General features: G+C 40.0%; 1 protein-coding gene across 3 annotated transcripts in view; it reads left to right on the top strand.

The window, feature by feature from the left end:
• The window catches only part of dtnbp1b (dystrobrevin binding protein 1b), a 63,513-nt gene that overhangs the window by 16,888 nt on the left and 20,447 nt on the right, over window positions 1-26,178 (top strand). For 2 of the 3 annotated variants that reach the window (XM_026155641.2, XM_026155640.2), the window contains exon 1: window positions 19,944-20,337. The exons of the other annotated variant lie outside the window; for it this stretch is intronic. In XM_026155641.2, the coding sequence (XP_026011426.1) occupies window positions 20,172-20,337 (166 nt within the window). In that variant the 5' untranslated portion in view covers window positions 19,944-20,171. Of the gene's footprint in view, window positions 1-19,943; window positions 20,338-26,178 lie in introns of those variants that run through there. 3 annotated transcript variants of the gene reach the window in all.

The raw sequence follows: 26,178 nt of genomic DNA, 5'->3' as shown, positions 1-26,178 counted from the left end.
TGTCCATTCCCACAGTGTATCCATCTGCTTCAATGTTGTGTTTCCAGCAGGATAACACACCACGTCGCAAAACTCAAATCATCTCAAACTGGTTTCTTGAACATGAGAGTGAGTTCATTGTACTCCAATGGCCTCCATAGTCACCATATCTCAATCCACCAGAGCACCTTTAGGATGTGGTGGATCGGGATAAGCAGCCAACAAATCCGCAGCTACTGTGTGATGCTATCATGTCAACATGGAACAAAATCTCAGACGAATGCTTTCAGCACTTTGTTGATTCTGTACAACAAAGAATTAAGGACATTTTGAAGAAACGAATGGGTCTAGTATGAGCAAGGTGTAACTAAATATTTTAATTCTACTCCGGCATTCAGTAAGCAACAGCTGCAATACTGCCTGAAGTAAGTTAATATCTAACTAATTATGTTCTATAATCCATGCAGCTCACCAGTCAGCAGTTTTACCTTAAGAGAGCAAGGGGTGCTTTTTATTCTGCAGGTATTTTACTGCGGTGTCGTCCCAGTCCTTCTCTAGACAATGAACAGAAATCCAGAGAAACACATGATCGAATGCTGAACACATCAATCAATTATTACCTGATACTGTTTATCACTAACTGTTACGAATCATTACTGCTACTGTTTATCAAGCAAATACAGGGACTATAAAAACGACACCACCCTGTCCACCCTGTATGTAGTCATTCATAATATTATAGAGATTGAAAAGTTCAAATATCAAGGTTACATTTTTAACAATTTAGCCAACACTGCTGGTCGAGTGTTTGAGCAGGTAACAGGTCAGTGTGTTGCCCAAAGACCTTGTCAGATCACATTAGGCGATATCTCGATTAAACCTGAGCGCTTTCAGTCGCACCAGGGCAAGTCGTCGCTTCCTTTTCCACAACAAACTCAGAAGATGGAGACGCATCAGCATCAACACCGCCTTAAGACTGGTTAAGGTGCAATGACACATTGGAAAACCTATGATGTGAACCTCTGCCCCGCAGCTAAACAAGACATCACTGTCATATCTCACCCATTTAATATATCACCCTTCTCTGCTTCTCTAGCCTCTTTTCACATGCCCTTAGTGCTTCTGAATTCTTCTGTCAGTCCACGCTTTGTTCTGTACAGCATTTTTCATAGATCTCCGGTGCACAGAATCAATTTAGGATAAGAGTTCTCTAGCGCTGGTGGAAAGGCATTGAAAAGATGGTCAGACAAGTACAGTTCAAAGCTGACAAGCTGTGTCTGGATACACATTAAAGCTTATTCAGTGCTTTCTACATCTCCTTGCCTTAGGGCATTGAAACAGAGGGGGAGAGTGACAGAGGGGGAGAAATATTCATGACTGGATGAGCATCAAGGAGAAATGGAGCAGGAATTAGAAAGGGGCTATAGCGGCAGTGCATTCCCTGTAGTGTAGGCCCTGTGCACGCCAGTAAAATGTCTTTAAAACCTTTGAATAATGAGTATTAATGAGTACTGATGCAATTTGTTACACATATAAGTGGTTAAGAAGATGGATGGCTATTCCATATGTGTCCCAGCAGATGTATCCAGGCTGGGCTGTATATATGCCACAACTCAATCACTTCGTGTTTGGGAGATGGGACTGTGCCTGTGTGACGTGTCGGGCAGGCTCAGGTCCAAACTGGCACACTGCCTGATGACTGTGACAGCTGCCAACAATGGTGCCCATAAGGGGATGTGGCATAGAGTGTGGACCTCAACAAAGCATAAGGCCATATATCAATCTTTTCACATTGTGTTAAAGTCCCAAAGCACATCTCCCTCACGGCCCACTATTGTTTTGGCAGAACACAGCTACAAATGAAAGTGTGAGGCTTTGCTAATTCGTTGGCAATTAAAGCACAAAGGAAGTCATTTTAATGCAAACTCCAGATATTTCTGACCGGTGAAATGTTTTTATTAGTCTTCCCTGACATCCTGAGAAAAGATTAGTGATCTGTGAGACACCACAGGACAGAATTCAACAGCAGCTATAGTTTTATAAGCTGCTGAATATACAGTATGGTGTCCGCATACTATAATTGCATTTTCTTGTCAGTCTGATTAGATAGAAAATCTTGCACTGTATGCATGATACTACATCTGCACGGTGAAGCATTTATCTCATGCTTCCCCACAGTCTGTAGAAAGTGATCCATCTTAGAGTCACTAGAACAGTCAGCCTGTCCCTAAATGTTACTACTACTACAGAAACATCTTAATATGTCGGCCTATCCTGTAGTTCATTTAATGACAACATTATCTTGTCATTTAATATTCTGTAAAAACTTTTTTTTTTTTTCTTTAACCTGCAGCTCGGCACCAGTTTGAATACTGACATAGCGTTTTATGAACACCATTTCTACCCAGCATGGAGAAATTCGGCGGCAGTGATCGCAGATTTGCAAAGTTTCCTTGTTTGCTCAACTTTGACATCAAATACATAAATTAGCATCTCAACAATGGTAAGCGGGTGGCGGCGGCGGCAGCAGCAGACCATCCAAAGCAACCGGTCATTTTTATGTTTGTATTCACATCAAACTTTTACAACACGTAATATAAAATCTTGCATAATTTGTCACAGTGAGCTGAATGCCAAACAACATGTGGGTGAATGCCTTCAGTTGTTTGCATTCACACATAACTTTGAGTTTTCCAGTCGACTAGAAATCAACGGTTGTGTGTCCTTGAGATGTTGTGAAGACTGACTGCATAACCAGCAGGATACATTTAAATTATTATTAGACTGGGGTGCTTTCTTTGTCCCTATAGAGGAAAAATTAACATGCGTGTCACAAACTCATTGCTTCCTTCGACATTTATTATACTTGCTGTTTATAGTCTAGTTCATCTTCTTGGTTATGTAATATTTAATTAGCTTGCGTGCTCGCTCCCTGTTCCCTCTATCTTGTCTCCATGTTTGTTTATCTTCTGTCCCAGTGCCAAGTTTGCATGTGTTACTCTGAGTCTCGCTATGTAAGTGTGTTTGTTCCTGTTTTATTTTGATAGTTTTGTGTCTTGTGTGCTTTGTATTGACTTTAACTTCCCTCGATTTTGTTGTAGCTGTCTCACACAGTGTTTCCCATCTCCCTAATTACCTGGTGTGTATTCAAGTTCTCAGTTTCTTTCTGCTCTTTGGCATGTTCCTAGTTTCTGCCTAGCCTGAGTTATTTTGTCATCCTTAGAAAGCGGCTATTGATTTTTACATTTGTGTTTTTGGAGTCCTGCGTTTGGGTCCTCCTTTGCCTGCCACACAGTTGTCCCTGACAAATCATTGATGAAAGTTGTGTTGATTTCTTTCAGGATTGCATGTTGTGGTCTTGTTGTGATATTTACAGGGTGACGACTCCTGAAGAATGTTTCAGTCGTCTGGTTTTCCTCCCTTTTGTGGATAATTTATCTTATTGTGGATGGATGATCAGCCAGATCTTGTCAGGTAGAAATTCTTGTACAACTTCCAGCTCCATGCAGTTCTGTAAATCATTTTCTATGGTCCTGTGAAGCCTGAGCTGGTCGCACCAAGTAGTGTTTTGTGAGAAATGATCAGATTTTATAAATAAATGCTGATTTCCTGGTAATTAAACTTTTTCTTCTGAAAAGTATCTTTATTACTTATTCGTTTTTACCATTAAAAATGGCTCTGAGACAATTTAAGGCAGCGACTCATCATGCCACTTCTTGCTCAGTATACAGTATAAACTAACTGCCCCAGTCTGCATGACCTCTCCACTGGCATCTGTAACTGGAAGTGTTTTCAAAAGCTGAGTAATGCAGTTGAGTATGCACAACCGCCCCATATTACCCGGAATGAACAGCAAACACAAGTCCCTTCTGACACATATGGAGTAAGCTTCACTTTAGATCTGAGTTCACTGAGTCGGGAGGATATTTCTAGGTCAGTGAAACAGACAAGCACTTGTATGCATTTCAGATGTGCTGTAATTTTTTACTCTTCTCTCAGCGATGGAGAGGGTCAGTTTACGCTTTATTTAGCTACATGAACTGTCAGCTCGCTCGAGCAAACTTGCTCGTGTTTTTATTTTCACGGCTAAACCAACATGTCACTGGTAAATGTTTAATTATATAAATGAGAAAGTCAGAGTGAACTCAACTTTTAACCAGGGAGTGACCGTTAAAGTGAGGAAACTCTGTTGTTTAAAAACTTCCCATCTTTAAAAATGCATGACCTGTAGAGAGAAGTATTTTTCTGGACTTAGATGCTGCAGGTGAGCTCACTTTCTGTTTAACGAAATGACAAAGCCTGGTAGATAACCACTGTGAAGTTAATCTGAGTCAGTTAATTTAGGTGTCTATAAAAAAGGCTGGATTTAATCAATATTTTAAATGTCAAAAATATCCAAATTTTGCCACAGCAAACCAGTTGTTGTATTTTAACAGCTGACACAAAAGAGCTGTGATTACTCTGAAAATATGCTGCAGTGTAAAAGAAAGTGACGGAGATGAAAGAGTAGCTTTGCTGTTGGTGTCACTGAAGAGACAAACATTACCTAATCTATACTGCCCTCAACAGGGAATAGGTGAATTCTCAAAGGTGGTGTGAGAAATATGGAGTAAGGTACAGTAGCTGATTAGTGGAGTTGATTTAATATTACATCACTGCTACATGTGCTGTAATTTTTTTTTTTTTTTACATTTGACTACATCTAAAGGTAATTAATGGAATTACAGATGAGGACAAAATTATTAGCCTCCTATGATTTATTGATTTATTGATTTATTTTTGTCAAAAAGTGCTTTTATAACATAGCAAGGGATTTTCAAAATGGCATTTCTTAACAGACTTTCTTTAGAAAGCATAAATGACTTCTATTTGCACACAATGACAGAATTATTTCACAACAAACAAAAACGACTCGTGAAAAACAGACGTTTTTTTTTTATTGGGCCTTGGCACAATTGATGTGCTTTAACTTTGTAATCTTATAAAATCAAGTTAAAACTGAGGGTTACCTTTTAATTTGCATCGTGCCAAAAAGAAAAAGTCAGTTTAGACTTGAGAAAACGAATCGTTAGTGATCACAAAGCAGGAGATTGACTGTTTCTGAGTGTCAAGAACTGGAGTGAGAGGTTTCATCAAGACATTCAAAGAGGGCCACACAGTACAGAACAAGCCTGGCAGAGGTTGGAAGTAAAAGATTTCAAAGTCTGTGGAAAGTGGTGACAGACGTGAGTAAAGACCTCAGAACAATTCCAGAGACACCAGTGAATGACTTGACTATATCTCAAATTGTAGTCTCAGAGAAGATGATGACTGGAACCCTTAACAGGAAAGACTGTGAGGTTTCAGACTGAGAGAAACTTCACTTCTGCAGAAGAGACACCTTCAAAGCCACACTGAAGTACATTACTGTGCAAAAGTGTTGATTCTCCTCTTTATATTTTCCCTTGTTTAAAAATGGCTTCTTGACAGCCACCCTTCCACCAGATGAGGCTTCAGTGAACAGTAGATGGATCAGCTGAAGGTCCAGTTACGTCTCTCAGGCCCCGTTTCAGGTCTTTGCTGGATTTGCTTCCTTGTTTCTTAAGGAAAAGCCTTTCAGATACTGATCATCTGCTGATGGCCTGACACTTCTTCTTTTGTCCTCCACTTGTCTGTTTTTTTTCCCCCCCCAAGACATACTGCACACCATGCTGAGATATGCCAAGTTTTTAAGCTAATAGCTGTTTGCGAATCTCACTGGTGGTGGAATAATATTATTTTATATCTGTCAAACTGTTTTTTGGAGATTCGTGTAAGGAAATTAGAAAAAAAATATTAGTTTTGGCCCAGGCTGCTAGAAACAAAGAGACAGGTTATTGATGAAGCTCCTCCACTAAAGACCAGCATGACCAGCTGATGAACCCTGTGCCTGAAAAGAGTAATATTGTTACTGGATTAATTTGTCACTGTATCTGTGCTGCTTTAAAAAAATAAACCCAAACAAAAAACCTGCAAAATCAAACCACTAGATGGAGATGTTGATCTATTTAAATTCTTCACCCAAACAGTTTCTTTTCTCAGTGCACTGTGGGCCTCACTCACATTGTGAAGTGAACCAGGCAGACCAGATTACAGCTGGTGGGGTCTAAAGATTAAAGCCGAGGGAACTTAGGAACAAATAAAGTTCACATAAGTGGTTTGTTTTTATACCACTTATCTGCAGTTAAAGCTGAAATCCATCAAATGAATTCCTTTCTAAATTAAATGCAGTCCTAATGTGATCTAAAGCTGAAACATTGTGTGGAGCTTCCTTAAGCATTTTGAGTTCAGACAGAATTACAGTCTAAATATTATTTATTTAGTTTAATGAGGATAGGGAAATTTAATATCTTAATTAAGAAAATGAGTAAAGTCTCCAGCTTGATATCAGAGGATATTACACAAAATTAAAATATAGAAGTATAGCCAAGTGGCGTTGCTGCAAGACTGTGATTTTCTGTCATTTGGGGCAGCACTGATATTGCATTATGCCAGTAAAAATGTTGGATTAGAACATATTTCACGAGTGTTGGGTAAATTATGGTTTGAATTAGCTCTCGTCCCCAGCTCAAGATGCATTTGTCAAAATCTCCCTATGTATAGATGGAGCATGTCTAATGGCACTGCTAAAAATGAATGGGGGGAAATATTTAAATGATTGGGCAGAGAGAAAAGTATTACCATAACCCTTTCTGATCCGTACATCACAGTAAAGATTGAAAAGAATCATGCCACCCGTGGTTGTGTGTGTGTGTGTCTGTGTGTGCAGTGCACTGTGTGCAATACCCTGGGGATCAGTCATGCTGGGCTTTTGATTGTGGCAGGGCAGTCTCGGTGGAACACACTGACATACTCTCAGTGAATGAAGAAAAGATGGAGTCTGCGTGCGCGGAAAGCCTGCGGGGCTATTTCCCCCCCCCCCCCCCCCCCCTCACTTCTTTTTTTCCCAATGTTGTTTTTTTGCTTTGTCATATTACACACTCGTTGTGCTGAACAGCTCATTGTTTCCAAATATCAGAGCATGAAATACACACACACACACGCACACGTGCACACACGCACAAAATCCTTTTCATAATCTCGTCTGCTTTGAATGCTGACTTTATCCCATTTGACTGAATGAATCTCAATATAGCCTCGCATGAGCACAGTATGTGGGGATGGTAACAGGAAAGAGCTGACTTCCGTATAAGCTCTCGACAGCAATAGGCTGAGTGAGTGGAAGAATATGCTGCCTGTGGATATAATGCCTCAATAAGCCGAAGATGTTAATCTAAAGACCTGGCTCCATGCATCTGGCATTTTTTTTTTTCTTTCGTTCTGCACCTTTTGCCATCTGCATTCATCCTGTTATCCTCATTAAACGATTTAAGAAGTTTAAACAGTTAGATTTAATATTTGTTTTTTTTTAACAATATGACAGAGATTTGCTGGGCTTTTTATGGAGCTTGCAAATTAAGGGAACTACAGAAGATCATCTTCCATGAGGCGTCTGATGGTTCACTCGCTCTAGAGCAAAAATCGGATGCTAACCTACTTACAACTGAGGAAAAACAATCTGTGGTTGCTTAAGATTTTCAGTAGTTGCTGTGACCAACTGGTTGCTCAGAAGTGGAAACAGAGACAGATTGCCAAAAAGTTAAATCATAGTACTGACCATACGGCGAGTTGGTATCTATGCACATTGATGATTGGATCAGAGCTTTAAATTCAATTTTCTAACAGAAACTATGCGCTTCAGATTAAATGGACCTCCTCAGCTACGCTACGTGTGAAGTAGTTAGATGAGACTGAATCTTGTCAGGAGAGAATCTAAACTTCCCTGTAGATATGTGCTCTGTTATTCCATCCATGCATACATGCACTGCGTAGCTCTGAATAGCGTAGCTGGACTAAACACTGAATGGATGTAAAAATATTGGTAAAAGAGGAACAGCTGTGTATCCACAACACAGAAAAGTTGCTCTGGGCCAGAACGCCAGTCATTATCTAATCTTCTTTGACGGAGCCACTGGCTGAATGACAATGCCGTGTTTCGGGACAGCAGCAGGGAAAGCCAATCATCTGCTCTATTTTGTATTCAGGCCTCGTCTTCGCACAAAGGTCTCTCTTGCTGTTGGCGTTTTCTGTCAAGTGATATTCTGTTCTCACCGTGTCAGGGCCACTCGTTTATTTATCCCAGAACAAACTAGCACTTTTGATCGGCCTGAAACATTGACATAAGAATTCAAGTACAATGTTTAAGTCGAGTTTTTGATTCACTGATGCTTTTGTGACATTTTTTTTTTCTGTGTGCATTTTCAGCAAATATTTAGGGCATGTCATAATTTTATTATTATTACAACTACTATTTATTATCTTTCTATATTACAAGAATGTAATATAGCATGCATAAATATATAAATAATTACACTGTCATCTTCTTTTTGCTGTTCGCTTTATGGGTCGCCACAGCCGTCCCACTGCCTCCATCTCATATCTGCCATCCTCCTCTGTCACATCAACCCTCTTCACGGCCTTCTTCACGACATGCATTAACCTCCTCTATGGGCTTCCTCCTTAACTCCTTCAACATCCTTTGCCCAATGATGTTATTTTAAGAAACATTATTTTTCCCTGTGCATCTTCATCTCTGCCAGAGTTAACTCATCATTAGGGTCCTGCAGCTAAAACGGCTTATTTTGGATTAAACTCCACGATGCCACGCGGCAGTGTTTGCGTTTAGATGTTTGCGTTGATTTGTTTGTTTATTCAGGTTTTATCAGCAGATTGAATGAAGAACAGACTGAAACACAGCTCGTACATCATGAGCTATTATCGTTCTCTCACATTACAGAGTCGCATTTCTTTGTGCGTGTTTTAAGTAAATTTGGGGCAGACTATAGATAAGAGCACTCTGTGTTGTTGATATGCATTACATAAATCACTTTTAGATAAGGGAGTGAGGCTTAGTTGAGCTCAGTTTTCAAAGTCACCTTTTTAAGCATGCCAAACAAGGCTGTTTTCTTGATATATAATATATTGTTGCCTCTAATCACTGTAGATATTTACATTATTAGCCCAGTGGTAGCAGTACTATGTCTTATAACATTATTCTCACCAAAACAGAAAAGTCTTAAGGAGAGGAACTAGTTTCAAAGGGATGCAACATGAGGGCCAAAGTCTGTAATAAAAGGTCAGCTTTTGGAAAAGGTCAGGATCAAGAAGGCTCCCTGTGGCATGAAATGAGGAAAATTCAAAGTGCTAACAAGGGTAGTGACACAGGTCAGGTCATTGCTTGTGGCGGCTGTGTTACGCAGCAGGATCAGAAGATTGCAAATCTCTGTGTTTTAAAAACACGAGCCGTCGCCACAGTGGCTCATCTCCCTCTGTCTCACCCTATCTCAAGCATCCTCCTCTGTCACACCATGCACCCCCTCCATCACTACTTCACTCCTGCCTCTACATTCAGCGTCTTTTGTCCAGTATAGCCACTATCCCTCATCTACACGTGCCCAAACCATCTCAGCCTTGCCTCTTCAACTTGGTCTCCAATCTGCTCAACCTGAGCTTCTATATACCATATACAAGGCTTATATATAACAGAATGAGCTGCAGGTCACCTTCCCAGCTTTTAGACAACATCGAGTGCATAAAATGTGAGACATCAAATAAAAATGTGTTCACATCTTTAAAAGTGTTACCTAAAATAACAAGCATTCAACCTTTAATACTGATTAATGCTGATTTTTATCGGCAGGTACTCTCCAAATCCCTAACAGAAAACCCGTAATATTAGGACCTTTAGGAATACTGTGCATTAGAAGAGAGAATTAATTATAATTTCTCCTGCAAAACCTGTAAAAACTCCCTCATATCATAGTCTTTGCAGTTTTCTCTGCCTGTTCTGAAAATGGCCCATAAAACATGTTTTTCTTGAACAGATTGTGAATAACGAACCGTCCCCACGTCCCTGTCGCCCAGTGGCTAATTTTCAATGGAAATGACGAAGGCTGGTGATTAACATGGGAGCCATATTGCATCCTTAATGATTCCTGAGTATGTGTCTCCTCGAATTGACTAATGCAAGAACAGATGGCCCCATGGGTAAAATCCAGAGACACTCACTGTGCCTGTGACAACTTTGAAAAGTGTGCCTATGAGTCATTTTGTGTCTGAACATTTGCGTGTGTATAAATGTGCCCACAAATGTGCTTTCCCAACATTTGCATCCTGTGGGCTCTAAATAAGAAAGTAGATTTAGTGAGACAGCGTGGTTACATAAGAATAAGACAACGCTGCGTTTTTGTTCGAAGTGGGTTTGGGGTTGTTGGGTTTTTGTTTTGTTTTTTTTTGTCTTTTGTATGCCTGCATCTATTGTCACGGGTTGTGGAGGTATCATGGACATTTTAGATGAAAAGGTTAAAGGACCACATGACTTCCTCTGTTTGTACACAGTCTGTCAGCTGTGTATGGAAGCCCGTTTCCGCCACTAAAAAAAAAAAAAGGATCCATAACTCAAAATTTCTAGTTATTTTCTCGAAATTTCAAGTTATTATCTCGAAATTTCGACATATTAACTCAAAATTTAGAGAAAAGCAACTCGAAATTTCGAGTTAGCGCTGCCAATCAGTAATCTACGTGAATGACGTCATTTCCATGTTACCCGGAAGCTGAAGCCCTCAGCTACAAATGCTACAGCTAAGCTACCGGTATTACATCCAGTCGTGAATGCACAGATTGCTGAGTGTTTTCAGCCTGGCTTCACAAATGATGAAATCCCTGTGTTATTAGCTGAATCACATGGTGTTACTATCAGCAAACATACTTTAATTTGTTGGGATCCGTTTTTGAGTGCGCGGTCCTGCGCCATATGCTTCCGTGTAACAAGAAAGCGACCTCATTCACGTATATTTTTGATTGGCAGAGCTAACTCGAAATTTTGAGAAAAGTAACTCGAAATTTCGAGTTATATTTCTCGAAATTTCGAGATAATAACTCGAAATTTCAAGATAATAACTCGAAATTTCGAGATAATAACTCGAAATTTCAAGATAATAACTCGAAATTTCGAGATAATAACTCGAAATTTCGAGAAAATAACTCGAAATTTCGAGTTATGGATACTAGTTTTTGTTTTTTTTTTAGTGGCGGAAACGGGCTTCCATAGCTGTGGGCATGGGGATTGGCAGAAACAGTTACAGGTGCTGTGCAAAATGCTCATTTGAGCCTCTAGTTCCTCAAACACCACCAGGATGTGAAACATGTTGACTCAAGAGTTGCAGCAGAAGATGCTGACAGAAGCTCAACTGTTCTCAAGAAAGCACCCACTGGCTTCTGTAGCAGCTATCGAGTCGTTGACATAACTCCATTCTTTGCTGTGGGCAATGTCATAGCATAGCTTCACGAGATTCACAGTTCAAAAACAGTCATTACTTGTCTTATATTCAGACTTTGTGCAGCCTCTCAGTTCATCCAGTACCTGAACCAAACTACTTTAGCTCCAGCTTTCTTTTGATTGGGTGCCCTTTGCAAAGAGGAGGCTTTGAGTCAAGTCAGAATTGCCATTCTTTTGTAAATGCACCATTCAACCTTGGACACGCAGGCCAGGTTTAACAGCCAAGACACAGCGGCTGGGAGCAAGCCGCAGTAACTGAGCGAGCTTAAGTGGCAATGATAAAAACAAAGAAATAAAAACTATTTGCTGTTATGATTTTTTTCATAGTGAATTCTTTCTTAAACATAAATGGAAAGGCGTGCATCTTTGCACCCGTCAGCACAGCCTCACAGAAAGGTTTACCATGTCAGATTTTGGTGATAGGCTTCCACTACCCTGAGGCCTCATGTTGTTAGCCAACGGCAAATAGCCTCTTTTGTGACAGATCCAACTCTAGTGCAGATGCTATTTGTACTAGGTGTATTTGGCTTTTCCATAGTGTCATATAGTTTAACAATAATGTGACTTTCACTGTGATAGATATATCTAAAGCATTTTCTTAATTATTCTCCAACTTCTTGTCCTTTTGTCCTAAGGAGAGGTTTTCTTCATTTTAAGAGACATGGGAAATCTCCTGAAGGGTCTTCTCTAACGGCCTGCTATTCCTATAGGTTGGTGCAAGATGCCTCAGCATGTGACAACATACACTCTATAGCCAGCCATAAAGTGCTTTCCTAGGGGCTCAACGCCTTGTAAAATACCCACGATTGTTTTTCCCACCATGACTGTCCTAGATAGTTGAGGTTACCCTCTTTCTCCCTTCAGGGTGGCCCTGGCGTAGGGGATGTCCAGGGATCATGCATACAAACTCTGTTTCTAATGGATGAGACATTTCATTTCAGTCACACTGGACTAAAAATAGGACGGCAGCCTCCTCGTAACTAGAAAAGATCAGCAGTTGCCTGGCGATGGCACTGAATTTGATCACTTTTGGTGACAGATTGCAAGTAGTTGCAGTGATCAGCTGGTTGCCCTGAGATTTAGCGTGAAACACCGCCATGCTCTGGGCGAACACTTTCGATCTGATCGCAGGTCGCCTGGTGGGACGCAAGCTGTCTCCAAAACCGTTGCGGTCTGACTCAAACTGACTGCAGGCACTCTCAGACAGATGGATAACGTTTTGCAATTGCCATCTAATTTGTAAATGAAACAGATGTTGCAATCAATCTGATTCGGTCTGTGCTGCTGTTTATTATTGCTGTTTTATCACCATCTTGGCACAACAAAGAGGACAAGTGCTGTTTTCCCTATGGTGACTCTAGCATTAGCCAGGGGAAAATTAGGACTTTATGTAGTTGTAAATTTACGATTGTGCCGTTAGTCCTACACGCTCGGGTTCTGAGAAGGTCCATAGGATGGTAATGAGGATTTGGAGGTCATCGGTCATTCTTGTTGCCCAACTGATTGGGAATTATTGATCGTTTGCTTCTCGGTCATAGTTGTCAGACACATTGATTGTGCCATCTGCTGCTATCTCCTCATGGGGAACAAATAAGCAACCATTCAAATCAGAGTGGGCCAAATGACAGATAGTAACTCTTTAATGATTTTTTGTAGTTTGCTGGGAGAGTAGAAATCAGGGCTTTCAGTCTAAGACAGTCAAGTGAAAATATTTTTATTCCATTAAATTTTATATGTTTCACGTGTGTAAAAGCAGTTCAGCCAGTGTAAAATATCCTAGAATATTACTGATACTGTGGCAGTCTACTTCCTCTTCTTGTCTGCTTTGAGAAAAGTGGCAGATTGTATATGAAATGATACAAATTGCTGTTTCAGTATGTTTAATATTATTCTACTTTTATCATGCTTATTTTTCCATTGTATTGGGTGGAAAAAAACATAGCATGTGGTCTTAACGTGGTGTCCACTTCAACAAAAAGCCTGCGGGCAATTATCCCTTGCACTGCATTGGTAATAGGTTATATTGTTATTATTTGGAGCATCTTAGCACATTATTAGCTGTATTTTTCAGCACATGTAGATGGTACAAGCCTGTAGTTGCTGGCAAAAAAAAAAAAAAGTATGATGCATTCCTCCTCTAATTATGACCCATTTTACAGGTTGGTACTACACCGCCCACGTGGAGAGCTGCTGAAAAAACAAAAAACAAAAATTAATGAACTGCTGGAAAATATTAGGGAAAATATGTTATAAAGGACATGTAAACAGGATTGCTTTGACAAACACCTGGGTGTGATTTTTATCCGTGAGTGACTCATTATGTCCTAACATATTAGGATGGATGGCAATATCATTTTTCATATTCTGTTATTAGTTTGTCAGAATTATGTGCCTGTGAGCCGCTAATGTGCCGAGCTAATTTTGATCTGCGTAAAAAGTGAATATGCAGAGAACAGTTTTAATCCACATGACATTTCAATGAAGCTGAGGTGTGAATTTTGGCTGGGTTGATGCATCACCCTTTTCTGTTATAGATTTGCAGCTGTCCTTTTCTCATCTTCTGATCTTCTTGTCCCATCTTTAGCTCTAACACAGATGATGTCATATTCGACTCTAGAATGCTTTGGTATGCAGAGGAGTTCATTTTGGACTAAATGACTGCAAGATGCCCCGGTCATATGGCTGCGAAACAAGCCCAAATCACACCACACATCACACCTCCACCACTGATTGATAGTTGTTATGAGGTGGCTGCTTGGTTTGGTTTTCATCAAACTTGATGTGATGCATTATGGCCCTTTGAACTCATCTCTCCAAAGCACTTCTGTTCCAGAAAAGAAGCTTTCTCTTGCAACCCTTCCAAGCTAGCCTTACCTTTTCAGTCTTTTTCTAATTATACTGTTTAAAAGCCCGTAGAGTCTGAGATGTAATTCTTGGGTTTCTTTGCACTTTCTGTGAGCAATACATGCTGACCTTGTTGTGAATTTATCACAAGGTCCACTCCTGGAGTTATTCTCACTGTAGAATGATGTCATGGTCCTTCACAGATTGATGGGCTTCATTGCTGATGTCTGCCACACATTCGCTTTTATAGAGGTGCTCACACCTGTTGATGATCAGTTATCAAATGCATTTTATTAGAAGCTTAAACTATTCATTCATAAGGAAGCAGTAAAGGTGTGCTTAGTTTTCCCCATGCTGCTTCTGTATTTTGGCTCAGTCTTTCTTAAATAAATAACATGATGTCATATTTTTGAGGTTGTACTCGGCTAATTTTAAGACCTGCTAAAAATTAAATTATTGTTTTTATGTCCTGATACATAAAACCTTAGAATTAACACAGGGTGTGCTTCCTTTTTCACATGACAGATTTATGCTCGATCAATTTAAATGAGAGTTTTCTGAAATGTGTCTGACCTGTGTTCTTCTTCACATCTTTGGCAGTAACTTTTGCATTACCTATTTAATCTGCTTAATAGCACTCAACAAGTATGGCACAAGGCAGCTTAATGGGAAATGTATTTAATCTGACTTGCATATCACAGATTGCCCCTGCCTGATCATATGTCTGATGAAAAATAATGTGCCCAGAAGCCTGCAATAGGGACCATATATTTTAGACTGCTGTGTTGGTAAACTGTATTTGTTGCACTCATAAATCAATTGTTAGTGCCAACCTGCAAGAATTGTATTAACCTATCCATCCGATTTCAAGTCACATATCCAAGTTATGGTCATGGCAGTAATGAATCAAGCTGAGCAGTCTAGATGTACTTTCCCACATTGACGTCCCCCTGCTCCTTCTGGCGTTCACATGCCAGCTGGGAGGTGTAATCCCTCCGGCTGTGCTCCAGGATCTCTTCCAGTTTAGTCAAGAACACTCTGAAAAGGAAGCACCTTGGGGGGTCACCAGGCGACTGAACCACATCGAGCTTCTTTTCTCATTGTGGCAAAGCGCAAAAGTCCTCCTGAAACTCTTTCAGCTTCTCTTTTGTTAGCTTGTTACAATGTCAGCAACACTGCACCCACTGTAAGTGAACAGTGTCAGTGTCTTTTGCTCTTGCACCACATCCAACCTCTGGCATATGGAGTAGCAGGAGTGCTAGGGAACTCTCCGACATTTATTAATACTGCAAAAGCTACGTGTAAGTCACAAATCAACACTTAAAGCAGTTAAAATGATGTTAATTTACTGGGATATGTAGTTTGATTCTCTCCTCTCAACTGTTGACAAATAAGGATATGTAAATTGCAAAAAATGGCTAATTTAGGCTACTTATTGAAGTGGTGTTTCTTTGGGACTATCTATTTATGATATAGTCTGTTGGAAGTTTTCCTGTCCTGTTTCAAGATCCTAACACAGCATCAGTGCCAAAGAGCTTAAAATATCCGAGCCTGTCAGAGCCACTCAAACCAAAAAGGGGATTTTCAAAGTGTCACTGAACTGATAGTTACCTCAGCTACATTAATAAAATAAACACTTGCTCATCATTTAATTGTGAAATTTGTGGCACAGGTACATATCGGGCAAACAGGGTCAAACCCACGCCTCCACTCAGGCAGGGAGCTGCGATCAAAAATTTAGGACCATTTCAAAGAACTTGCGGTAACTTCAGCTTCTTTGCAAAGATGACGGGCGGGCGTAAACAAGGAATAAAGATGAATTTAGACTGGAATGAAAGAGTGTGTATGAATCCTATAAAAACACAGATTTTCTATGCTTGCTAAGATATTAGCATTTAGGGAAGATGAAGCAGGTTAGGCCAACTCCCCCGTTAATTATGTTAACAGTAATATGGCAAAAAGAGCAGCGCTGCTCTTTCCCCAGTTTTCGCTGGGCTTCTGGACTAAAGAGTTGAAAAGTTTATGGATGGCCTGGAGAATTTGGCATTTCTCTACACAGATTACATAAAACTGGTAGGCAGAATGTCAGTTTCCAAGGCAACTGTATTTTTTTTATTATTATTTTTTGTATGTGTGTCTTTTCTTTCATTCTCATGTCATTTCTCTGAGTGCACTTAGTTTTCATCATCAGCTGATGCCTCTGTGGGTTTCTAAGCTTTAGTAATGGTGGGTTAAGTTTCACATGGGAAAGTGTGTTTAACAAGCTGCGACTTTACAGAGAGATGATGGGGAAGGAGAAGGAGTTCAAGCAGCAAAGAGTTTTTGTATGAATGCAAAAGACTGTTGGATTAAATGAAAATGTTTGATAACATTTATTACTGTAATGTTTAGATATGTGTTCATCTTGTTTTTTGCGTCTAGACGATGTGAGTTGTAAACAGGCTCCAGGAGAATCTCATTATGCTCCCAAATAGTGCTGCGTAAACATTTACCTGCAAATGTCAACGTGTGAATTAAAAGGCTTTTAACTGAGACTTACACACTTACCCCAAAGTATCCACTGACTGATGATGTAAGTGTGATCTTCTGATACAGGGTGGTAGTATATTCACATTACTTTAGAGACAGATGGCTGTGTAGTGATTTTAACATTCATACTATTTGCACTGTATGGACGGTTTAGTTATATTTTCCAGTTTACAGTGCAGTGAAGTTCATATTCTCTGTGGCCCGCCCACACATTTTCACACCACAAGCTGCTTTGTCTCGTTCTAAACATTAAATTCAGCCTTTTTTTCCTCTCTCAAATGAAACTGGGACAAAATGAATACATGAAGAATGTTTATACTTTTAGAAGTATTCGAACAACTTGATTTACAGGTTTATTAAAAAAGTACTGTGTATATTAGTAAAGCCTGAGCACACATATTCCAATGGCTTGCCCCAAGGATCCTATTTTTAGCTGCATTGCACCAGTGAGATATGTTATAGGACGTTACTGCCAAATTTGAACATACTTGGATACTAAATATAAAAGGTAACTCTGCTTGGAAATCAGACACATTCAAAACTGTCGAGTCTCGACTCGTCTAAAAGAAAAGTCTTAATTTGTTCTTTTATAGCTGTTGAAATTCTTTTTCTGCTTCTGTTCAAGAAAGTGCTTTGAGGTATCATCCCATGTTTGATGAATCATATATCTCCCACATTCCTTCTTGCTGGGTGACGATCTTATGCAGTTTTTAATATTGTTGATACTTTTCTCAAGGCATAACCATTGACTGATGATCATTGGTAAGTAGGTGAGAGTCCTGAGATGGGTTTGGGTATAGAGCTGGACTGATATATCGATCCCACCGATTGCACAGTCATACCTAGTACAAATAGAACAAAACACAGTAGACTTTAAAGTGGATTTTTTTTAAAAAAGTGTAAGAAATGTGCAAGCAAAAAACGAATGACTTAATGAATAAATAAAGGATTAATCAAATGATTACTGCACATATTATTATTGCCCCCCAAAAAGCTGGAGGTAGCTTCCCCGAGGGAGGTAGCCAATCAATGTTAGCACTGATTAAGGCTGTTGCCCTGCTGTCAAAGCTGTCCTTGAGTCTGTTCAGAAGTTCCTGACGACTGTAAGTAACTTCTGCTCGACATACAGTAGGAAAAAACACATACATCCACACGTATACATATAAAAAATATTAAAAAAACAAAGCACCGAACGTGAAAAGAAGTAAGCCGCTGCGTCTGTGTGCGCCGCCATCTTGTTCGGCTGGTGATGTATTAGTATCGGTTTTTATAACAACGGATGAATAGGAATTGAAAGTAAAGACGAGACAGGAGAAACACCCTTCGATCATGTAATGAGTGTTGCTGTTGCATAATTTGTACACCAGAGGGCAACATCCCTGTTGGCAGCTCACCAAGCAGCTGTTCTGAGCACAGCTGAATTAGAGTGTAAAGAGGAAATCCACAAATTGTTGTAATAGTAAAACAAGATTGTTTGTGAACGGCATTGTTACATTATCTTAAAAAAGACTCTCATAACAAATGTCAGGGAACTGTTTATGTTTACTGTGTCTGATAGAAAATCATACGTCTGGGTCTACCAGTAAAAAAGGGAAGTCTTGAAAGGAGTGTAGCAGCTTCACTCACATTTATGACAAGAAGCTCACAGCAAACCTGGAAATTGTCACAGTCAGAAGTCGCTGGGCTTCTGAAAGTTATATAAGAAATTCCTGCTAAAGCCTTGAAAGGTTTCTTTAATCCCCTTTTTCTGTATTGATATGTTGTCCAGCCACAGTGCTATTAACCAGGCTATCCATTAATATCTGTACTTTACCACTGGTGAAAGAAAGAGTTTTAAATATCTCTCAAGGCAGCTCATTTCACTACATGAAAAAGCTAAGTCAAAACAACAGCTGCACACCGCTGCAGTAAAAATTAAAAATATGTATGTAGCGCTGTTGATTAGTTATTCACAAATTAGCTGTTATATTTAGTCACGTTTTTCCATGTTTATTTCTTGGGTTGTGAGTGTGAATCAGGGCAGTTATCTGTTTAATAACTCGCTTTTTGTATTGCATGATTTCATACTCAAAGAGTCCATCCTCAATTCCAGCCGGTGCACTTTTTACCCCTCCCACAGCTCATTCTCTGCTGCAGTTATAATCACCCGTAGCTAATTAAGGGGCTTATAATATTTCCGTTGAGTTGCCTGCAGCTTTATTTGTGCAGCTGTGTCCAAAAGCTATCGATTGTGGCTGCTGGTGTTTGTAGCTTGTTTTCGAGCAGAACGGCCCTACAGGCGCTGAGAGCTTTGAAGGATCCTGAAGATGAAGGGTAAGGTTGACAAGGTTAGCTTTAGTGTGTGTGTGTGTGTGTGTGTGTGTGTGTGTGTGTGTGTGTGTGTGTGTGTGTGAGAAAAAGAGAGAGGTTTTAATTCCTCTTTAAACTCACTACCCTATGTTACTCTAATAAATAAAAACATTATATATATATATAATCTCCATAATACTGTGTCAGTGGCACTTGTAGATCAGAGAGCTGTGTCTTTGCAGGTCCCATCACTTGAGCTCAGCATGCATTGGAAAAGAGGTGGGCAATATGAAAGAAAAGAAATCGGGAGGAGTTAGTGAAGGACATGAGAGGAGGCGACAGAGCTAGGTGGATTTGTGATGCTCTTCACAGCATCATGCTAATGAGGAGGATTATTATGTCCCCCCCCTCAGGCTGTGGAGGCACAGTGTGGGCACAAGTGTGTTTCACTTTTGATGCTGGGATTTGTGTGTAAGGCTGTTCATGTGTGTGTGTGTGTGTGTGGTACATGACAAAAGCAGCAAGCCTAACCTTTCAGAAATGGTTCTGTTTAGCTACCTTGACATCTTTGCTCTGTATCCACTTTAATAGGTGTTCATAATCCCTATTCATTAAAATAGCTTACTCCTCCAGATATATAAAGTCTGCAGACTGGGTTAAGAGGCATCCATGTGTGTTTAAAGGTCAGAGCCAAATGTGTTCACGAGTTACGATTTCTAAAATTGCTCAGCTTCACACACAAACCTACAAACTCATAAGCGTCTATGCTCCTTATTTTCTATCCTCCTTGCGTACACACCCTCTCTCCCACCCCCTCTTTGCCTTCTCTTTTCTACTCAGGTCCCCCTCCTCCCTCGCTCAGCAGCAGCTAGTGGTATGCTCCAATCGTCTTCGCTCTTCTCCCTTCTCTCTCTCTCTCTCTGCACTGTCAGCCTCAGCAGTCTCCACACCACAGCGAGACACTGGTGCAGCGCTGATCCCCCCACATGCACGTGCATGATTTGTGAGTGGCAGGTTCTTAAAAAAAACAACGCTCAGCACCGAAGTGTGTACAAGTGTGCATGAGAATGTTTTTCTGAAGCATCTTTTTGTGCCGAGGAGCATGTGTGCTGGCCGAGAGACAGTGTGAGGATGCATGGTTGGCAGGTGTTGTCGTGATCGGTGGAGTTTTTGGTGTACTATCGTTGTGTTGTCTGCCTTCCCCCTTCTCCTCCGATTTTGGTTATCCTGTGAGGACAAAAAGCATCCTGCTGGGATGTCCACCTCGCCTGGTGCAAATGATGGGAGCCAAAGGAACTCTTGTAAGTGACTTTATTTCATCTTTTCTATTCGAGGGTAGTGATCTCTGTGTTTTTCCAGGACGTCAAATATCTGAATGGTGCTGATTTTATGCGAAAGAACCTTCCTTTTCCCATTCAAATAACGGATGTTATTTTGAAGGGAGGCCTGGTCAAGACAAAAACAGGACATAATTTAAGTAAATGTATTTTACCGTTAATGCATCGCTAGGGAAACAAAGACTGCACTTTTTACTGACAGTAGGAATGTAATGTCTGCTGATGTGTGAGATTTGGCTTGTGTGACACTGTACTGTATGTAATTAAGAAAATGATATGTAAATTAGTAAAAGTGAAGTAGTCCAACGTGTACAGACTGCTACATGTTTACATGATGCAGCGCTCAGAGGGGTGTGTAATGTGGGAGTCCGTGCGTGTGCGTGCGAGTGTGTTTCCAAACATCCTGGAGCTTCTCCAGCTGTCGACGTATCGGGAAAGTGCCGTTCGTCGACTGACAACCAAGACAGCTGTATTTTCTCAGGAAAAGACAAGATGCTGATGTCATTCGTTACCGTCGAACTATCAAGTATTTCATTTTAACACCTGTGTTCGGTGTAGTTGCTGTTAAAACTTATTTATTTTCTTGTGTTTTTGTGTTTTGTTTTTTTAGAATAAGCTTAAAAACTCATACGATGTCATTTTCATAGCGTAAATTGTCGCATTAGTTTCCTTTTGTAAATGTGTTTGTACTGTATCGATAGCTTTAGCTGTGCAGGGCAGTGCTAGGTTGTGGAAACAAGAATATGGCTATACCGTGTATTCAGTGGGTGAAAGTGTGTGGGACTCATGTGCGTTTTTGTGAGTTTTAATGTTTGACTTCATTCTGGCTTCAAGTAACACACACACACACACACACACACACACACACACACACACACACACACACACACACACACACAAAGGATTGCTGTACTGTAAGTGGGTAATTGATAATACGAAGTGAGTCATTTTGACTCATTTGAAAGCTCAGTGGGAACACACACACACACACACACACACACACACACACACACACACACACACAGGAATAAATTGACTGTCTTGACTGAGGCACAGATCACAGCTGGGAAAATGGGCCTTCTCTTATTGCTTTCATTATTATTGCACCATCCCCCTCTTCCTCCTTTCATTCCCCTTCTCCTCTGTTATTTTCAGGATGTTATTTACTGTTCAACCTTTCATAACTTGCCTGGAAACCTTCTGTGTGTCTGGGTGATGCATTAATGATCACACAATGACACACCCACCCACAGTAGGTATCAATTGTGTGTTTGCGACTGAGGGCTTTTTTTGTATAATTACACTGTTGTATGTTCTTTTATTTGGCTGAGTAATACTGAAGCCTCCGTTCCGCTCTTTCATGTCTAGTTCTTGGTTGCTTTGTGTTGAATTTGACCAGTTTGCTCCTTGTCAAGGCGCATCCATCACATTACCTTATCACAGAGCCGTGCTTTCAGAAAGAAATATCAAGTGACTGCAGGCTATGATTACTGATTTACTAACCATAATGTTACATAACCAAAAGCAGCATCTGAGGACACAGTGTAACCTAAAGAATAGCTTTTAGGAGAAGAAAACCACAGATTGAACAAGCGAAAAGGAAAAGATCTCATATCTAAGGTAGTATAAATAAAGCAGCCAGCGTGCTTGTGATCATGAAATACAAATTTAGTGCTCACTGCACTGAATTTATTGATTAAACCCTGAAAGCAAATCATCAGAGATGATACGAAGAGAGAGGATACTTATGAACTATTTATGGACTTGTGTTTTTCAGAGCGTCTTTTTTTCTAAAGTGGCAGTATTTTTATCTGCATCCTGTCATCTTGACTCAGTGTGATATTATCAAAGTGTAATGATGGTGCAGATCTCTTCTATCCTCGTTAGTTTGTGTCCTCTGTAAAGGAGCAACAGCAGGCACCTGCCACTGAGATGGATGTGCTGTGTCATCACTTCCTCAGCCAAATGATGGCTTACCTCACCTCTCTGTTCCTCTCCGCTATTTTCCCCATCTACTCACCTCTCTTACCCATCCCCACCTTTCTTTCTCTTTGTGCACGGTTACTGTACACATCTGCTCTCTTCACCACTGGTGTCCTTAATCTCCTCTCCTCTGCCCCCCTCCCCCCCCCCCCCATCGCCCACTTTATCTAGGTTCACATGAAACTTTAATTGCATGTAAATCAAAGCGCTCCAGATATAATTAGTCTTTTGTGCTGCTTTAATAAGGAGAGTCTGCACTATTGAAATATGGTAGAGTAGCAGACTCCTGCACTATCTCAGATAGCTAAAGCCACAGGGCAAACTCAAGTTTTAATGCTGAAGGAAGTGACGTGAACTTTTGAAGTGAAGGTTTTTAGTAACTTAAAAAAAATGTATTCCTGGTGTTTTTTGGTTGTCCTTACTAGTGTAGGGTTGATCTTCCTTGTCCCTGCATAAAAATCTGTTTATGTTCACCAAACAATATTTGATAGGTAAATGCTCATTAAAGGTATCAGTATTGGGACTATGTGTCAGAAATATTGGATTTTAAAATATTGGTGTCTACTTTCAGCAGAACGGGAATGTTGGAAATGTGACAGCGAGCAGGCAGCAGCACAGAAGGTGGGAAATTTTTCATGCTGAACCAATTATTTGCTCGTGCTAAAAAGTTTAAGCTGTCTAAATGACACGATTGTTGTTTGAATCTGGCACTGAAACGAAAATGTCTCCAGTGAGTAAGACACTGTAACTGTATGCTTTTATTTTTGCATACATTTCTCCTCCTCAGTTGCTTTAGTTAAACTAAAAGCAGTTAGCTTGTGAATTATTAGCATATTCAAACATTAATCACAGAGCTTATAAACACAGAGTCTGTGCACGCTGACGTGTGTTTAATTTGTCTGATCATTGTCAAAGACGGCCTTTGAGATTGGAAGAGATCAATATTCACTTCAACTGACTCCTCTTCTTGTTGCTTTGTTTTTGCTAAATGACAAAAAAAAATTGATTATTTTTAGACCTTTTTCATTGTTTTCACTGCTAGTCATTAAGCAAATAGGCTCATATTTGCACATTTAATAGTCGGGGGGGGGTGTTTTTGTTAATTTACCCACTTGTTGTTGAGTCACACACATGTCAGCCACGGATATGCAATATTTATGACATCTCTCTGTGTGCTCCAGGTTTGTTTATTATCCTTTTGTCCCCCTCTTCCTCCCTCCCTCCCTCCTTCCATGACTCGTTTCCACCTTCCTTCTTTCCAAGTCATGTCCACCTGGCTTAACAGGTGTTGCTGGCAAACCGTTAACAATATGTCTCCTCTAGTAACACTCATAAGTTTACTCATCTGTACTAGAGAGACCGCTTACAGTTTGTATCTGTTGCATAAATTGTAAATTGGTGATTTTTAATGTTTTCATTTGTTACTTTGTTATGCTTTTGTATAACATGTTCAATTTAATTAGACAATAAAAAAAGCGAGACAACATTAATGGGGAGTAAAAGGAAGACGAGTACAAAAACAAAATGACATGAACAATGAAATGATAGAGCAAACAAATGACACTAAAGAAAGGAGAGAGCAGCGAAAAGGAAAAGGGATAGGATTGAAAACAGGTGGAGGGTGAAGGAGAGTGGATGATGAGACATGCAATTAGTGACTCGAGAAAAATAAGAAGAGATTAATAGTAGAACAGGCCTTTAAAGACTAAATCAAATCGGGTAATACAGTAAAGAAACAGAATATTGATGTTTTAGAGCAAGACAGACACAATGTCTGGAAGTCTACTAATTGGTGCTGGCTGTGGTGGTGAAATAGAGGAACCCAGCACTCCTCCTCTACAGCCATGACAGGATCTTTCATTAATTTACAAATACCGACAGATAAAAGTGAGAGAACCATCTTGTCACACACGATGTCCTATCATTACTGTAGTTGTGACATATTTTCAGAGGTTTTGGCTTAATGCACTGTGGTTTAAGTGATTAACCTACAGAGCATTTAACACATGTAATATTATTACATAATACCAGAAGCTCTTCAAGCCCTTTTATATGTGCTGTCATATGTGCTTGTTTTTAATTTGGCATGCTAGGATTTCTGCTCAGCCGTTTGAATTGTTGAAACATCTCAGCACATTAAGAAGATATCGGTTGTTTGGTTCAGAATGTACAAAAAGAGGATCGCATGCACTCTCGTCAGGCCATGTGTGAGTTAATGTAGATTGTAATGGAGTTGTATAATCTTTCCGTTACCCTTTTTTAGTATCACAGCTACAAATAAGCTCCTGTTGCTTATCATGCTGAGAAATTATACTCTGAGCTGCGTGACATGACAAAGGAATAAATACTTAGATCCACACAAAGCGTAATGACTGTAATTAAAGGGACAATAGTGACTGATATATAATTTTACACACTAAGGAAGTGCGAGAGGGATGAATCTGAATTTAAGCTGTCAGGTGATTTCAAACACCCTCGCAAATGTGCCTGGCGGTGATGTAAAACTCAGGGACGAAGATGACAAGCTGCTCACACACACACACATTGAAGAGATTAAAAAACACCGTGCATTCTCATGCATAGAGCATCTATCCAAATGTGAAATCTCTTTTCTCATTGCACAGAAAAGAAGCACGTGTAATGGGTGTTTTTGTTTCAAAACCTGGTCACAGATGGTTTAGAAATTGCATTTTCCATCACTGTGTGAGGTACCTCAGCAGGTGGGTTATCACTTTTTTCCTCTTCTCTCCTCCCACCCCTCTGGGAAATGGGCAGAAAGAGGATCAAGAGAAAAGTAATGGTGTGGTCAGACAGCTATAGAGAAGCTCTAATTAGATCCATGGTTGAACAATTAGTATTTGTAGGCGCCTACCAAGGAGAATCTGTCACAGTTTACTTCCTGTTTTACTTTGTGCTTCTGTATTTCTTTTCTGTACATACTGTAAAGACAAGTTCCTCCACTTCCCGTTTTCCCTCTTTGTTTTTATGTTTTTGTGGATTTTCTTAGCAGAAAAGAAATATCAGGCCATGTGCACATCTGTGTCGCTGAATATGCATCAGCATGCTGTGGATACTCATTTATGTGTGCATGTGTGCGCGTTTGTGGGGGTGGGACCAATGTGACACTCCTGCTGTAACACCAAAACGACAGATAAATTGACAAAACAGCACAGTCACTAAACGAATAAGCAAGCGTTTCAAACTTAGCAGCTGATGCTGTTGCTAAAACCTATTGCTGCTAAAGGTATTGTCTAAATATGCTAATATAAATACTGAGCTTCTGCAGTAATATTTGTCAATCGTCAAAACTGTATAACAGAAAAAAAAAAGAAAAACGTAATTAATAATTAAAACAGGTCTATGTGTCACAATAAGTGTAAATGTCTTTAGATAAAAATCTAAAGACTTTTAGATTTTTACTTTCAGGAAGATAGCCGGGTTGGCCCTGGGTGTGGGACGTGAGTGATCATTTATGTGCTGCACGTGCTTGAGAAGGAAGCAATGTCATCAGCACAGAGGATATAAAACCCAGTTTTATGCAACATTCTGACAATTTCTGCATCTCCTCATCTCTACACAGCTGGTCCAGACAGAAAAGGCTAGCGACAGATACGAGACAGGCAATAATAGTAACACTTGTATTTGCTGCAGATCTATGTGATCACACATGTGTTGGCAAGAGAGGGATACCCATTGCATCCATCTACATTAATAAGGTCTGTTTGCAGATTTCTTAAAGACTACAGTAGTTGGTGGTAGTTGGTACACTGCTTCATTGAAGGTTAGCTTAAAATATTATGTGCTGACAAACTGTGAAGTTAT

The sequence above is a fragment of the Astatotilapia calliptera genome, chromosome 22 (genome assembly GCF_964374335.1).
Source record: "Astatotilapia calliptera chromosome 22, fAstCal68.1, whole genome shotgun sequence".
Classification (NCBI taxonomy): domain Eukaryota; kingdom Metazoa; phylum Chordata; class Actinopteri; order Cichliformes; family Cichlidae; genus Astatotilapia; species Astatotilapia calliptera.
Note: the sequence above shows the minus strand (reverse complement) of the source record. Positions and strands in the feature narration are given on the sequence as shown.